A 17,235-nucleotide genomic window follows, 5' to 3' on the forward strand; every position below is an offset into this window, starting at 1 on the left:
GAGAGTGTATGTTTTGTAAGTGAGTGTGTATGTATGTCTGCCGCTGAGTGTGTCTCTGTCAGTAAATGTGTGTCTGTTAGCTAGTGTGTATGCATTTGTTCGTGAGAGTGTGTGTGTGTGTGTCTTCAGCACTTACCTTTCTCCAGCGCCGGACTCCCATGGCGCTGGGGATCCCTCCGCCTCTCAGCTCCGAATGCGCATGCACGGCAAGAGCCGCGCACGCATTCAAACCGCCCATAGGAAAGCATTACTCAATGCTTTCCTATGGACGTTCAGTGTCTTAAAATGGCGGAAGCGCCTCTAGCGCCTCTAGCGGCTGTCAGTGAGACAGCCACTAGAGGCTGGATTAACCCTCAGTGAAACATAACAGTTTCTCTGAAACTGCTATGCTTTCAGCTGCAGGGTTAAAACTAGAGGGACCTGACACCCAGACCACTTCATTGAGCTGATGTGATCTGGGTGTCTGTAGTGGTCCTTTAAGTGTGTGTGCATCTGCATGCACTGGCGTACATACCGCGGTCGCACCGGGGCCCCATGGGTCATGTGTACGCCACTGCTTCAAACCTATGAATGATATCCATTGTGTATTTGGTAATTTGTTTGGCTTTTAAAGAAAGCACCAGTCAGGTAGCTCAGTTGGTTAATGCACACAATATATAAAAAATGCAGACTTTACTCCTGGGATTGTTATTTCAACCTTTTAACCTCTCCGAGGTCAGCATAATAAATACTCTTACTTTGTCTAATAATAAAATCTATTTATCAATTGGCAATTCAGTTAAAATCTCAGAGCGTGTTTTATGTACCTTTAAATGTCCTTGGGGGAAACATTACAATATTAAAATAGATTATTCTTTGAATAATGTTTTATGTTCTAGTGTACAATACATGTAAAAAAAATTTAATCTTGATTAAAGGGGATATCAAAATACCATAATCACTGCTGCCTAGTGTAGTGGTTATAGTGTTAAGAGACTGTGGGTTACCCTACCACAGTTTTTGGAACACCTCTTTTGCCTTTAAGGGCTTTGTAAAAAGAAGCCTTAGAGCAGGGGGAGCAGGGGTGCCCAAAAGGTAGATCCCCAGATTTTGTAGAATTACAGCTTCCATGATTCTGTCTGTCATTCCAAAGAATTCTAAAGGCATGCAAAATGTTACAACATTTGGGTGGGAGCAGGCAGGCCAGGCAGTCTGTCAGTGGACAGGCCCTCCGTATTTCCAGGGGAGCATGCCCATTATGGGAGTCGCTTGTTGTAAGGTATGTTAAAGGGACACAAAAGGCACCCAGTATTCCAATAGGAACCGCCCTCAATACACATAAGCCAAGGGTGCTAAACTAGACCATGGGCCAGCACAAGCCCAACATAAATACCGGTAAGAGAGAAGAGGTCCATGCACATTTATAGCTTCAGACACGTTTATTGGAACATGAGGAACACGGCAACATTTTGCCTTCGAGGGAGTGGATTTATCAAGATTTATCAAGATAGGTACCAAATGAAAGGTTTATTGAATAGAAGTAAAAAACAATTTTGTACACTATACTATATTATGTATATATCTACTTTATACGTACTTTAGTGTTTATCTTAGTTCTGTCGAAAATACCAGATAAAAGGTTTATTGAATAGAACGAAGTAAAAAAAAAAAATGTAATACTATACAATATTATGTATATATTTTATATGTTCTTTAGTTTTAATTTGAGTTCTTTAAAAAGATGTTCCTCACAGGACGGCTATATTAATTAATGTTAATTATTTGGACTTTTTTGCAGTGTTTGGAGAGAGCGATGAAGTTTGCCTTTGGAGAATTCCATCTTTGGTACCAGCTGGCACTGTCAATGATCTCATGTGGCAAGGTGAATGTTCATACGTGTTAATTTTAGCCTTCAATTGGCAGTGTGTGGTGTTTGTTCTTTTTGTAAGATTTGACTGTGGTTGCCATGCCCTTGTTCAGCGCATGTCATTTTTGGCAGAGGTGATTTGCTGATTCAGATACCATCACTGTTATTGGCCAAAAATAAATACATTTACCATAAATAAATGGTAATTATGGGAGTGATTTTTCAATCAAAAAGTCCATTTATAACCCCATAATGCCTAAGGAAATATATAGGGTAAGGTGCAAAAAGTTGCCCGGTTCTCAGCTCACATACTGACAATGGATTTTAATGTTTTTATTATTGTGTAAAATCAAATCTTTGTTTTAGGCTTGGTATATATTGAAGCTTTGACATATCATACGGCATACGTTCAGATAAGTGCAAAAGTGTGTGATATTTCGCTTAGCATATTACTGCATCCAATTCTGGGGTCTCTACTGGGAAATAAATATTAAAGACAAAATCAAATAAATACCAAAATAAAGTCAATATACAAATATAATTATAAACAACTTAAAAGTATGGCACATTCAAAATACAAATAAAACTAAATAAAGATAAATACTAGATAAAAAAATAAAAGCTTATACTGTAAGCTCATTTGAACAGAAACCTCAACACCTGCTGTCTCTTTGCAACTACTTGTTCAGCACTGCGCTTTATGTTGTCATTTTAAAAATGACAAAATGTGTCTGATTGGCAGCCACTAGAGGCAGTCTTAGTCCTGCAATGTAATCATTGCAGTTTTTCAAAAACAGCAGTGATTTTACATTGCAGGGCTAAGTGGGACAGGCACAGTGCACCCAGACTGCTTCATTGAGCTGAAGTGGTCTGGGTGCCTATAGTGGTAAGAGAGAAGAGGTCCAGGCACTCCTATAGCTTGTCAAGCTTGACAAAGACCCAATCTTGGGTCAAAATGTTGCCGTGTTCCTCATGTTCCAATAAACGTGTCTGAAGCTATAAATGTGCATGGACCTCTTCTCTCTTACCGGTATTTATGTTGGGCTTGTGCTGGCCCATGGTCTAGTTTAGCACCCTTGGCTTATGTGTATTGAGGGCGGTTCCTATTGGAATACTGGGTGCCTTTTGTGTCCCTTTAACATACCTTACAACAAGCGACTCCCATAATGGGCATGCTCGCCTGGAAATACGGAGGGCCTGTCCACTGACAGACTGCCTGGCCTGCCTGCTCCCACCCATCAGGACCATGCAAAGAGCCTGCTTAAACACTCCATGCATTGACCTAGTGCCTACTGCACAGCTCAAGCATATTTAATGATGTCCTACCGATGTGCTGCCCCGGGGTCCATTCTTAAAGCGAGATGGCAGGAAAGGACCCTAAAATCGGGGCTGTTCTGCCAAATACAGGACTGCTGGGAGGCCTGCTTAAAGCATTGTGGTGCAAGGATCTAGTTTGTCTCATGGGCCATTTCCAAGATAATTCCTCTATAGTGTAATCCCACCACCAGCTCCTGCCGGCAATAAACTTTATTTCTTGGTCAACAAAATGTTTCTCCCTGAGGAGAGAGAACAGAGTCAGAGCTTTGCCAAGAGCATAACATAGAATGGGCCTGTGTGTCTGACAGCAGCCGTGGGATGGTTCCATTCATTCTAATTGATACATTCCATATTCCACAACCACCTGATTTGCAGGAGTTTGTGGGTTAATAGTATTTTCCTAGAGTGGAAAGGGCACTGGAGACAGACTCACTAAAACATCTTTATAAAGCATTGAACAAAGTCCGAGGGAAAATCATTTTCTACAACAGCAGAATTACATTAAAACATTATTTCAGCTTAGATATAAGGTTAGATTGAATTCTAGATCAGACTGTGTTTAAGATAATCTGTTCTGCTTCCAGAGGTTGTAAATATTCTGATTGCTCATTGCTGGTGAAAATGGTCTTGAAAAAGCATCTGAGCTGCAAATTGTCGAAGCCATGTAAGGATAAAAGGGGATTCCTTTGCACTTCCAATCCCCTCTGTGCAGATTTTTTATAGCCAGTCCCAGCAGATTCCTGTCCTAGTCTCTGCAATGCGTCACTGCTCTGGCAAGCTGGGCTGTGCACGGTGCTTTGCAGCTCTGCTGAGAGAAGCATTAGGGCAGGGTATCTGAGCGGACGCAGTCAGTCAAAGCACAATGCAGAAGACTGCGTGGGTGATTAAGCAGTTTGTGTTCTGTCCTATCTGCCTACAGCATTAAAAGCTAACAATGGCAGCGCATTGTTTGTAAACTACATTCCCCATCATGCTCAGGCAGCCTTTTAATAGCACATGTGTACAATATGATTTAATTACATGTTCATATTTCTGGGATTCAGTTCAGTTATGTAGTATGGATTAACATCTGGTCCCTATCTAGATCCTGAAAAAAGAAAGAAAACAAGATGAGGAATATTATTATTATTATTATTATTGGTATTTATATAGCGCCAACTAATTCCGCAGCGCTTTACAATATTATAAAAGTTTATTTACATTTCATTATCTATGAGCTCTGTGGTTCATTGGCATTTTCTTACCAAAAAACACAGTTACACCATGCTTGTTGTCTTGTAGGAACACTCCAAACACCGTATCATCTGGTGCCCCCCCCCCTCCCCTCCCCCCCAATGTAAGCTGCTGATAATTGTTTCACTTCTTAGCTGGCATCATCTGGGTGTTACTTCCTATCTCTGTGCAGCCAGATGTGGAAGTCCAGAGCTCTAGCTTAGGAGTTTCTGTTAACTCTCCTGAGCAAAGCTGTGCCGTGCAGGGCTAGCTTTTTAGCTTGTTGGCTAATAGTGTTAGCTGATCACTCTCAGCCAATGAGCTAAGCTCTGCACCACCAGGCTTATCTCAGTGAAGAGAGCTTCTGGCTGCTGAGAGGCGGGGAGCAATGCCCAGTTAACTACGGGTAACAAACAGACTACATGCAAACCTCTAGCAAATGGCTTGACTACTTACAGTGGGGTGAGGGGGCACAATCACTCTCCTGGCACCATAACTAGTACATCATACTGTAGTGGTTATGGTGCTTTAAGTGTTGTGATCTGGTCCCAAGAGCCCCATAAATTATATAGTTCATGCATATAATTATAATAGATCATTTCCCAATGTTCAATATATTTGTATGTTAAACGTTTGTCACAATATGCTAGTCTTTGTCCAAAATAAAGAATGTTAAGCTAGTTCATAGTCTTTGGACCTGTTGACTGGCTGCATGGTCCCTGTAGCATGGGACAAAGTCAAAAGTGCTAAGCCTGAGAGCCACAATTGCCTTTATAAAGGCAGAAGCTAATCTAGGAATAGGCAGAGGGGAGAATACCTCCTGGTAGGAGAGAGCTGGTCGGGTGGAAGAGCTCTGGAGAGACCCCAATCAAGCTTGGGCAACTGGGTCTGACGTGTTTCAAAGTCCCCTTTGACAGCAAGGAAGCGGACTGGACAGAGGTACTTAGTCGGAGTACGGGATCTTCATCACAAGTGTCCCTTTCAGAATCATGTTAAATTGTATTACCCTTATAGTGTGTATTTTTGTAAGTGTCAGTGGGGTGCCCAAACCATTGCTCATGTTTTGGCTAACCTCTGACACATAAAGAATTAAAGGGATATTCAAAAAACCATGATCACTACAGCATATTGTGATAGTTATCATCCCACGAGGTTTTCCTTGCTAATGTACCCTTCCTTTCTTTATTTCTGGTAAATGTTTGGTTACCAGACTCTCGTCTATCTACTGTCATTTCCACATTCATCCTTCCAAGTTGTTCTACAGATAGCATGTACTGCCTCTGCCGTACTATGTACATACATGCAGGTACACATCATCCTTCACTGTCAAACTTATGGGACAATACAGTACGGTTTAGCGGTGGTGGTATTTGCTTGTCCCTTTAATCAGAAGACCAAGGTTTGCATGTTACTGTAAACGGAGGAAATGATCCAGATTCTCAGCCCTTAATAGTCCATTGTTTTGTTGCCAAATCCTGCTATTGACCTCTCTGCCGCACTTACTAATAGTATAACAGCATAACAGCAACTGCATGTACTATGGCCGTTTATCTTTGAATCACACCCTTTGTTAAAATATAGTAGTGGAAGAATTAAACACCGTCTGTTTAAGGAGTGTAATGCTAAAACGGGCAGAATCCCGCTATGATCAGCATCACATTTGGAAAGTTTTTATAAAAGCTGGGCATGTTTTTATCTTTCCATTCATGTGATTTATAGACATCCTCACCGGGGTGAGCAGATAAACATGAACTCATTGATTTTTCTTTTTTATGTTAGACTCCTCTGTGCAGAGAACTGTTAGCTTATGAAATGTATAAATGTCTTCTCTATAATGCCACAAATGGACAGGAACATGTGAATGTTGCACCTGAGTAGTTATTTTGCCATCAAGCAAACTATTAAGCCATGTCCACACTTTTTGTTACCAGCCTTCCTGGAACTCCTTGCAGCTCAGAGGTGAGTTAAATTACACCTAAGCATTGTTGGATGAACTGTTGACCGATGTACCTGTCTAGGGTCCAGCATTAAATTTTTAGGTGTCAAAACTCTGGTACCATATAAAACTCTTAATTGACGATCCTTAGAATGCTTAGCGTCTTGCTAGGATTCCATTCAAATTATAGTGGATCCCCTAGATCAGCTCTGAATTAATTATTAAGATTCTTGAAATTTGGGAGAATGGATTTTCAGAACCTACATTATTGACTTTCCCTTTTTAGCTACCAGTGGATAGAATATTTTCAGTCTCCAACTTTTCTCGCCTTGGTAAAGTGTAAGCATCTAGAAGATCATTCACCAACCTCTTAATTCTTGGGAATTCACCTGGATATTTTCAAATTTTAATATATCCAAATTGGAAACTAATTTCCAACTCATTTTTCAAAAATTTCAGCCTCGGTCTCTTGGCTTATAATTAGCCATTTTGCATTTCCCTTCATTATTCATTAGCTATTAATCATGATAGATTGAAATGACAAACAAGATACATCTGGCCCATCTAGTCTCCATAGTAGGAAACCTCAGATTGATTTTTTTTATTGCCTGTTTTTTAGTATTGCCTAATGCCTCATTACAAGCCTTAACATCCTGACATGTTAGACCTCATTGCTTCAGCTGCAAGGCAAATCCAGGTTTCTGTTAATATTCCTTATTATTTCCTCACAGCTCCTCTCGTTCTTATAGCCTCCAATGGATTCACTAATGATTGTAGCATACAAGTGTTGACTTTTTTTTTGTGAGGATTGTTTTTGTTGAGATTACAATAAGCAATTTCTTTGTATAGAAAAGGTGAAAAAGGAAAACGCTGGCAATTCAGATACGTAACTGGAGATGTACAAGTTCTCTTCAGAGAAAAATACGTTGGATATAGAGTAAAGGAATTCAAGATTCAAAAACATAGACAAAATAGGAATGCAAAGACAGTATCATGTTATAGTCCACGCACGTAGTGGTGCGACTCAGGTAATTGCAGATGTATTATACCATGTATAATGCATGTGTCTTAGCAGACATTGGTCATTTACTTTTTCTATGAAAGGAACCATGTTTGACCTTGCATATGATGGAAATATAGAGTTGAGAGCATGGAATTGGTGGAATGCTCTTTCAGGGACCACCATAGGGATCATGTCCATCCAGTTAAGAACTGTGGCCTGTGGAAGGAAGCTGTCTCCCAGAGGCTACTACTTCCATGTAGGTGGATTACATACAAAGAACCTTTAAGTGTATTTCTTTCTTCCATTGTCATCTGTGGAGGACCCTCCAATGATTGCAACACTGTCATTCATCATGTTTCTACTTTGAGGTTCTCTCTATCAAGTTATAATTGGGCACACAGCAAATAATATCCTATGGAGGGCTAGGTTAAACTCCTCTAGGTGTCAGGATGGAACGTTCCATGTGACGATTAAATCTGAAGTTTAAAATTGCAGTAATAAGATACCTGGCAACCTCACTCCTTAATATTATTGCAGTATTTCCGTGTCCTCCACCACATGCTGTGTTTTGATTATTGAATTGGTAGAGAACTACCCAACTTTAAAAAGATCTTCCTGAATATTTATCTTTGGTAGCATTGGTTGACTAATTTGGAAATTAAGACAATACTTTATGTTAGATTATTACATTTATATCCAAAGATCTAGGAAGACACCACACATGCACATGTATATTTTTTAGCTTGGAGGGGAAATGGGGAATTCAGTAGACTTGAAAATGCATTTTTTTAAAGAAATTTGGGTCGGTTGGGTGAAATGTAGCTGAATCATGAGCCGAATGAATCCATGTGCATGTTCATTCAATTCGTGATTCGGAAGTCCACCTCTGGCTCCATAAAATGGTGATTAATAGCCAGGTTAAAGCCAAGCCACTGAATGTTGATTTTATTTACAGATCGTTTGAGAAGTGACCAATAGAGGGGAAACAATGAGAAGTAAAAAAAAAATCTATATTTACATTATATATACATTACATTATTGGGTTTTTGGGTTTTTGACTGCTTCTTTTCCGCATGTTCACTTACTTTTTCCATCTCTATATATGAAACAAATTGTAATAATAATGTAATAAATAATAATGTATATTTTTGCAGTACACAGATTGGCCCATTTTGCATTCTTTTGGACATCTGGTTTGTTCTCCCTAATCTTTTCCCATTAATGAAATTTGGATGAGCCAAACTGCCATTTGGCCAAAGTTCTGCTGCCCCACATTTTTTTTTTTTTTTACTTTTGAAGGATGTGGTTCAGCTAAAAAAAACCTTTTTTTTTTCATGCATATGTCTAGACTTCAGTTATTTTTTTCCATGTAGTTAGGTTATATTAGATAAGGGGAGGTAGTGACGTAGATTCGTCCCCAATGTCCAAAAATAGTTTTGAAACTTGATGGTGATGTTGAAAGTATTAATAATAACAATAAGTACAGGCTATTTTTCACCTTGGCGCGATACACCGGCTGATAAATTGTGAGTTTCTGGACTTTGTGATTGCAGTACAGAATTCTGCGTGGAATATTGGACAGAACATGTCCATGGGCACACAGACTGATTGTACACATTAGTAATTACAAAACAGAGAATTTCAACTAAGGTTATTATAACAAGGCATAACCCAGCTTCCTGCACTCTCCGTTAGGCAGAATCTTCTAAACCTTACGAATTTATAGCAGACTCCAAACCAAAATCTTCTTTTAGCTGTCTTGAAAATGGATTCTTCAATTCCATCATTGGCCTCTAGAGTATTAAACGTAAAAGAGGATGGATTTTGTTGTGAGTGGAAATTAGTAAATAGGAAACGGTTTTAACGAAAAGCCCCTGTAGATTTCTTTTCCAATTTCTATTTATTTATTTAACAGCTCTTATCTAGTGATGATATCCAGAGAACCTATTGTGCTTCGTCTTGTATCTCCAGATCTTACAATCCCATAAAAGATCAGAAATCTATATCTACATATATTTCGCACTCTACGTTCCACCGTAGCAGCAGACAAAGTTTCTGACAATTGTCTTTCCCTTATATTACTTTCTTCGCGCAAGCTAAGGCTGGTTGCTAGGAAACCACAGTTGAAGACGAATATTTGCCTTTCCCTGGCAGTGAGGAGCCTTGGGAGAGAAGAGATCTCTTATGCCCTCCTTAAATAGAATCATCGGGGAATGAAAGTTTAAAATATTAACTGTTAAATATGCGAAGGATGTGATTGCAAAGGTCTTGGAGATGTTCTGAAACCATCCGTTGTACGTGGTGCTGTAAAGGAAAGGTTCTGGGATTGTTAGAATTTAGATGAATCAGACTCAGAAGACTTGCAAAAAAAGTTGGATATATTTAGAACAAGACAGATTTTGTTTGTAATGCAAAAATGTGTGGTTGGCTGAGGTCATGGGTAAAAAAGGAATGAAAAATGGATTAACCCCTTTTTTGTCATTGAGCCATTTCCTACACAGTGCGAGGGACATTTGTATGTGGTTTGATGCAGTTGCTATGGAAATCTGAACATGGTGCAATATGGCATTTTTCAGAGATATAAGCTGCCAAAGACATTAAACCTTTCATATAAATAGGTTTAAAATGACATAACAGAGCAGTACACTGCACAGCCTGCTAAACTTAGAACTCATCTGTCATACATTTTAGTAAGCCACAAAGATCTGCATTCAAAACAAGGCAGATAATGCTAGGAATAGAGTATAAAAAATGTTGATTTTTTATCACCCATTCAAATGAAAACTATTTTTGAGTGGGTGTGGGGATTTTTTTGTAAATAAGGATACAAGTAGAAGCTAGCTCACATCAGTGACAGAAAAACGCACAGATAAAAATTAACTAATGCATACCTTCCAACATTGGCAGGTATAAACTGCTGTCCAAAAAGGGCCGATCCCCACCCAAACAGGATGCATGCCAGCCCGGTCAGTTTTTTTCTCAAGGCAGCCCATGCATAGAGTGCTACTCAAACTTTCCTACAGGAGATAAATGTTCTAAGCTACGTTTGTGCAGTGCAAGCATGTTGTAAGGAGAGTGAGCACGTCTTATGATGCACACATGTTGCACTCCACAAAGCAACACCAAGGAACAAACCCAGGACAGCAGGATGACTACCCTAAACTGGGACATTCCCAGCGAATCTCGGATTCAGGGCAGATTAAGACAGGGGCTATTTAAGGTCAATGGAGCTCCAGGTCCTTGCTTATGAAAAAGGTCCATTGATTAAAAAATATATATATTTTCTTACTACTCTTCATATGTGCTTGCTTTTTAATGTTGCAAATAGGGGATTAAATATGGTAAATTAGGAGGGTTACAGGGGTACAATACTAGTGTAAGCTGCCTGACCGCAGAATTGATCTTAGTGGTTCTGTTTCAATAACAATGGGACATGTCCCCTATCTGCCACACTCACTACAGCCACCTCTTTCTCAGTCCCAGGCTGAATACCAGGAGCTCCTGCCTGCTAGTATCAAGGGAAGGAGAGCAATGGACAAGTGAGTGCTGAAGAGAGAGGATTCACAGTGAGAGACAGGAGATGAGAGCTGTGGGGTTTGTTAGATGGACAGACAGATTTGGTTAAGAGATGGAAGTCAGAGATCAGCATAGGATATGTGTATTCTTGTTAATTCATCCGGTGAGTGTCCCTCTGACATCAGCAACACCAGATACAGGACACTTGTGAGGTATGACTGTTTTAGTGTTTTCTGTCTATAAGATTCTGTAATTAGGCCCGTTGTGCTTGTCAGCACCAGACCCAATGGGCTCTTGGATTGGTGGGATGCTTGCCTATGGATGTCTACAACATTCTAATAAAAGGCAGACATTTACTAGGCATGTTCTGTAACTTTACGCACGCACACCCACATGCACACCCACACCCACACACCTTGTTCTTTTCTAAATTTGTTGATTAGAATATATATCTAGGTAGCGAGCTATTAATGGAGATTCATGTCGCACTTTTTTTGTGGCTACATGTTCATTTCTTTATTACATTTACTGCGGTATTTCATTGCTTTTAACATTTTGCATTTTTTTGTGTAAAAATCTACATAACAATTACCATTGTTCTGTTTCTACATATCAAATTTAATTAAATAACACAATGAATAAAACGCACTCACGCCCCCTTCTGCTTTGTGCTTTTGTTTACTTACCGTATGTTACATTTGCATATTTAGCAAAAATCGGGAAAAAAAACCTTAGTTAGGGATTCGTCTATTTTTTTTGTGTGGTAATTCTGATAACTGTCATCAAAACTCAACAACATGACATATTTTTATTCTCTTCCTTTCTATTTAAAAAAAATAAAAATAAAATGACCAGGAGTGGGACTTAAAAAAGGTCTCACCAAATAGTTTTTGCGCTCATGCCCTGGGTGTTTTTTGACCCTAGCAACACCCCTGCCACAACTTTATTAATATTTAGCTTGCTGGATGCTGACATTCAGCCGTGAACCAAACTAGTAACATGTTGAGGAACCCAAACAAGCTAAACTGCTGCGTGTTGGCTGAGCAATGGAGCCTTTACATCCCAACCTGTGCACAGGCTGTTTCTATGGTAACCTACAGAAGTGTGGGTTGGAAATAAAAAAAGAGTAGCAATGCAGTTTTTTTTCTTCTCATTTGCATATTTTGCATGGCATTCTGGGTGCGTTGTGGTTATAGGGCAGATGTATAATATTGGGTATGAAATACTGTTTAATCTATGCCAGATATACTATAACGATCTGGAACCAGTTTGAGAAAGGCACTTCTTACCTGACTGGTCAACACCTTAATGTGCTTGTCACATTGTACTTGAATTAGCTTTTTGTATCCGTTACAATAAGTTGGAGAATATGTTGATACATTATGCACATATTAATAATAATAATAATTTTTTTTTTTTTTATATAGTTTGCGTATGCTGTTTCGGTGCTAAAAGAGTGCGCTAAACTCCGTCCTACTGACATCACAGTTCTTCTCCTCGCTGCCAAGACCTGCATTGGACCACTGCACTGGGTAGGGAAACTCCTGCAACCTTTCTTACATAATCCACAGAGAACCACCTCTGATGCCGCATTGCAAAACAATTATTTTTACAAATGACACATCGGAGATCACAGCTAGAAAAGTATTGTAAATAATACAAAAAAAAGCTCACATATCTGTAAACATTCCGCTGAAATAATATTTTCTGCAAGCCGCAAAAAAAAGAATTCCCTTAACAGACTAGAGCTTCTTTCTGCTGACTAATTAAGCAAGTGTTTGTGGCCTCATTCACTCAAGATCCTGTTTTGTTTTTTTTTGTTTTTTTTCTCTTTGTTTTTTCACCCCTGTTTTTCAGCATTTAATTAGAGCAATCTTTGATGCAGAGTGAGAGCATTAGGACTGGCATAATGAGCAGTGCTTAATTGATTTGCATGTAGCGAAATGGGTTTGGTGTCCTACGCAACGGTGTTTTAATACAATTTGACAGCAATCTATACCTTTGTATAGATTACAATGAGTTTGGGGGGAAAATCGACTCGAATGCAATACATCTTTGCAGCATATAACACTTCATTAATTCCTGCAGATAGCCTGGGATTTTGTAAATGTTCTTATGATATAAACATAATTGGGCTTTTTGCTGCTGCAAATTCACCAGGCAATAAATTGGTGTCTGTAGTTGGCATGTTTGATTACATAGTGCCGAGTTTTGCTTATACAGTGGAACCTCGGAAATGGAGCGCTCCCTAACCCGAACAATTCATTATTCAAACATAAAATTCAGGAAAAAAATGTCTTGGTACCTGAACAAAACTCGGTATTAGAACAAAATCGCATGGCATTAACCTCATTGGAACCTCGTTGGTATGATGCATTGTCCTCCTAGCACTAGACAAAGTGAACAGAGCTCCATTCTGTCAGTGAACAGAGCTCCATTCTGTCAGCGAACAGAGCTCCATTCTGTCAGCGAACAGAGCTCCATTCTGTCAGCAAACAGAGCTGACAGGTAAAGAGAAGTTGCATTTTCATTTCATTTACATTGTGTTTATTGTTTTTCTGTATGAGTTTATACATGTAAGGTATTATCAAACTGTAACATTTTTGTTAAATTGTGGTAATTTTGGGGGGTCCTGGAATGGATTGATCTAATTTACATGAACTCTTATGGAAAATTTTGATTCGGTTTTTCGAACAAATCGGTTCTCAAACAGCCTTCTGGAACGGACTTAGTTCGAATTCCGAGGTTCCACTATACATTTATACATTTTGGATTCTGCAGGACTGTGCCCCTCTTATGTAGTGAACACTGTTGTTTGGTCAATATGTAATGGACTGCAAAGGGACTTTAGTACAAGTGCCAAGGTATAAAAATAGCTGATTTCTTTTTTAAATTCTACTATATTAGCATAAAATGTGAATTTACGTGGTCCATTCCGGACAATTTTCAGTTGATTGAATAACCCTGTACCCTGGCCCTAAGTTATATTATTTGCCAGTTCTAATAAGGAAGGTTGGATTAAATGCTGTCTATATTTTACTGTGAATTTTCTTCGTCCTTCTGCAGAGTTCTTCTGTAGTTTGAGTTTTATTCTGTTTGTGTTCTGCATTTTTTGTTTTTTTCCCCCCGTATACTTTAATCACTTGATAGATGGCAAACATTGCGTCCTAAGATTATTGGGGAATAAACTATAATTTAAATACATATAATTACAAATGTGTTCACTTTTTCAAGAACGTTTGACTGCACATATACAACAAATGCCTACTTGTCATGTTTATATAAAGTCAGTTTAGAAGGAGCATTGTTGAATTTATTCCAGAAACTCTCAATTATATTTAGCTCCATGTTAGTTGTTGGTTAGAGTTCAGCTCGATCATTGTCATAATCTTGTCTTGCTCATATGCTCAATGTGTATCTTGAAAACAGATGTGCATCTTATCCACAAATAACTTGGAAAGGGGATGAAGAATAAAAGTGTAGCCAATGGAAAAATACAGCTGTGCTCAAAAGTTTGCATACCCAGGCAGAAATTGTGAAATTTTGGCATTGATTTTGAAAATATGACTGATCATGCAATTTTTTTTATTTTATTGAAGGATAGTGATCATATGAAGCCATTTATTTTCACATAGCTGTTTGGCTAATTTTTAAATTATAATGATAACAGAAATCACCCAAACGGCTCTTATCTAAAGTTCACATACCCTTGGATATTTGGCCTTGTTATAGACACAAAAGATGACACACACACGTTAAAATGGCAATTAATGGTTAATGTCCCACATCTGTGGCTTTTTAAATTGCAAATAGTGTCTGTGTATAAATAGTTAATGATTTTGTTGGCTCTCACATGGATGCACTGAGCGGGCTAGATACTGAGCCATAGGGAGCAGCAAAGAAGTGTCAAAAGACCTGCATAACAAGGTAATGGAACTTTATAAAGATGAAAAAGGATATAAAAAGATATCCAAAGCCTTGAAAATGACAATCAGTGCTATATAATCACAAATTGGGGGATCTCTTGATACCAAGCCAATGTCAGGTAGACAAAGATTTCAGCCACAACTGCCAGAAGAATTGTTTGGGATACAAAGAAAAACCCACAGGTAACCTCAGGACAAATACAGGCTGCTCTCAAAAAAGTTGGTTTGGTTGTTTCAAGGAGCACAATACAATGATACTTAAAACAGAAATTAGGTGCATGGTCAAGTTGCCAGAAAGAAGCCTTTACTGCGCCAATGCCACAAAAAATTCCAGTTACAATATGCTCAACAACACCTTGAGATGCCTCACAGCTTCTGGCACACTGTAATTAAGAGTAAGGAGACTAAAATAGAGCTTTATGGTCACAACCATAAGCGCTATGTTTGGAGAGGGGTCAACAAGGCCTATAGAGAAAAAATTACCATCCCCACTGTGAATCATGGTGGTGGCTCACTCATTGGCGGATCCAGGGGGGGGGCAACGGGGCAATTGCCCCCCCCCGAGATTCCCCCAGGCCGGCTAGTGCAGGGCTGGCATTGCCCAAGTGCCAGCCCTGCAATGTGCCTGCGGACCGGGAAGAGAGATCAGTGATCTCCCTCCCCGGTCCGCAAGCACTGTGCTGGCAGCCGGCAGGAGAGTGAGAGAGGACCCGGCGGGAGCTCAGCCTGCAGCTCCTCCGGGTCCTCCTCTCACTAGCATGGAGCGTTGCCGCGGTAACCACGGCAACGCTCCAAATCTCGCGAGAGTGAACTCTAGCCCTGGAGCGCGGGCTAGAGTTCACTCTCCCCACCTGACCACCAGGGAATCACACTGGGACCACCAGGGACGGAGAAATGTCCCCCCTCCTCCTCCTCAATAAAGGTAAGAAGGGAGGGGGGACATAAATATATTAATTTTATTAAATACGTTTTTTTTTTAAATTAAAAAAACCTCCCTTCCCTCCTCCCCCCGTACACACACTGCCCCACAAACACACACTGTCCCCATAAACACACTGACCCCATACACACACTGACCCCATAAACACACTGACCCCTTACACACACTGACCCCATAATCACACACTGACCCCATAAACACACTGACCCCATACACACACTGTCCCCATACACACACTGACCCCATATACACACTAACCCCTTACACACACTGACCCCATAATCACACTGACCCCATAAACACACTGACCCCATAAACACACTGACCCCATACACACACTGTCCCCATACACACACTGACCCCATAAACACACTGACCCCATAAACACACTGACCCCATAAACACACTGACCCCATAAACACACTGACCCCATACACACACTGTCCCCATACACACACTGACCCCTTACACACACTGACCCCTTACACACACTGACCCCATAATCACACTGACCCCATAATCACACTGACCCCATAATCATTATCACACACTGACCCCATAATCACACTGACCCCATACACACACTGACCCCATAAACACACTGACCCCATACACACACTGCCCCACAAACACACACTGACCCCATAAACACACACTGACCCCATAAACACACTGTCCCCATACACACACTGACCCATAAACACACTGACCCCATACACACACTGACCCCATAATCACACTGACCCCATACACACACTGACCCCATAAACACACTGACCCCATAAACACACTGACCCCATAAACACACTGACCCCATACACACACTGACCCCATACACACACTGACCCCATAATCACACACTGACCCCATAATCACACTGACCCCATACACACACTGACCCCATACACACACACTGACCCCATAAACACACTGACCCCATACACACACGTCCCCATAATCACACTGACCGTACACACACTGCTGCCCCCCCATACACGCATTGCCCCACACACACGACCCCCCCATACACACACTGCCCCACACATACATACAGTGCCTCCCCATACATACAGTGCTCCCCATACACACACTGCCCCACAGACATACAGTGCCCCCCATACACACACTGCCACCCTCACACACACACTGCCCCACACATACACTGCCCCCTAACACACACACTGCAACCCTGAAATACACTGCCGCCCTTACGCACTCACACACACTTTACCGCTCACACACACACTGCACCTTTCACACACACCACTTCTCCTATGCCCTATATCCCAGCAGACCCCAGGTAAGTTGTCAAACTGTTCTTAAACGGTATGACTACTTACTCTGGGGTGGGATCCTGGCACTACTGGCACCATAACTACTACACTGAGCTGTAGTGGTTATTGTGCCATGATTATTTATTTAAATAATCTACAAGTGCCCCTCCCGAGATCAGGCTCTGGATCCGCCACTGGGCTCACTGTTGTTTTGGGGGGCTGTAAGCTCTAAAGTCATTGGGAATCTTGTGAAAACTGATGGCAA

General features: G+C 40.4%; 1 protein-coding gene across 1 annotated transcript in view; it reads left to right on the plus strand.

Annotated features, from left to right (window-relative positions):
* The window catches only part of TTC7A (tetratricopeptide repeat domain 7A), a 324,338-nt gene that overhangs the window by 83,659 nt on the left and 223,444 nt on the right, over positions 1-17,235 (plus strand). The window contains exons 10-11 of the mRNA XM_063443923.1: positions 1,778-1,861; positions 12,258-12,362. Of these exons, the coding sequence (XP_063299993.1) occupies positions 1,778-1,861; positions 12,258-12,362 (189 nt within the window). The remainder of the gene's footprint in view (positions 1-1,777; positions 1,862-12,257; positions 12,363-17,235) is intronic.

Source organism: Pelobates fuscus, chromosome 2 (genome assembly GCF_036172605.1).
Source record: "Pelobates fuscus isolate aPelFus1 chromosome 2, aPelFus1.pri, whole genome shotgun sequence".
NCBI classification, from domain to species: domain Eukaryota; kingdom Metazoa; phylum Chordata; class Amphibia; order Anura; family Pelobatidae; genus Pelobates; species Pelobates fuscus.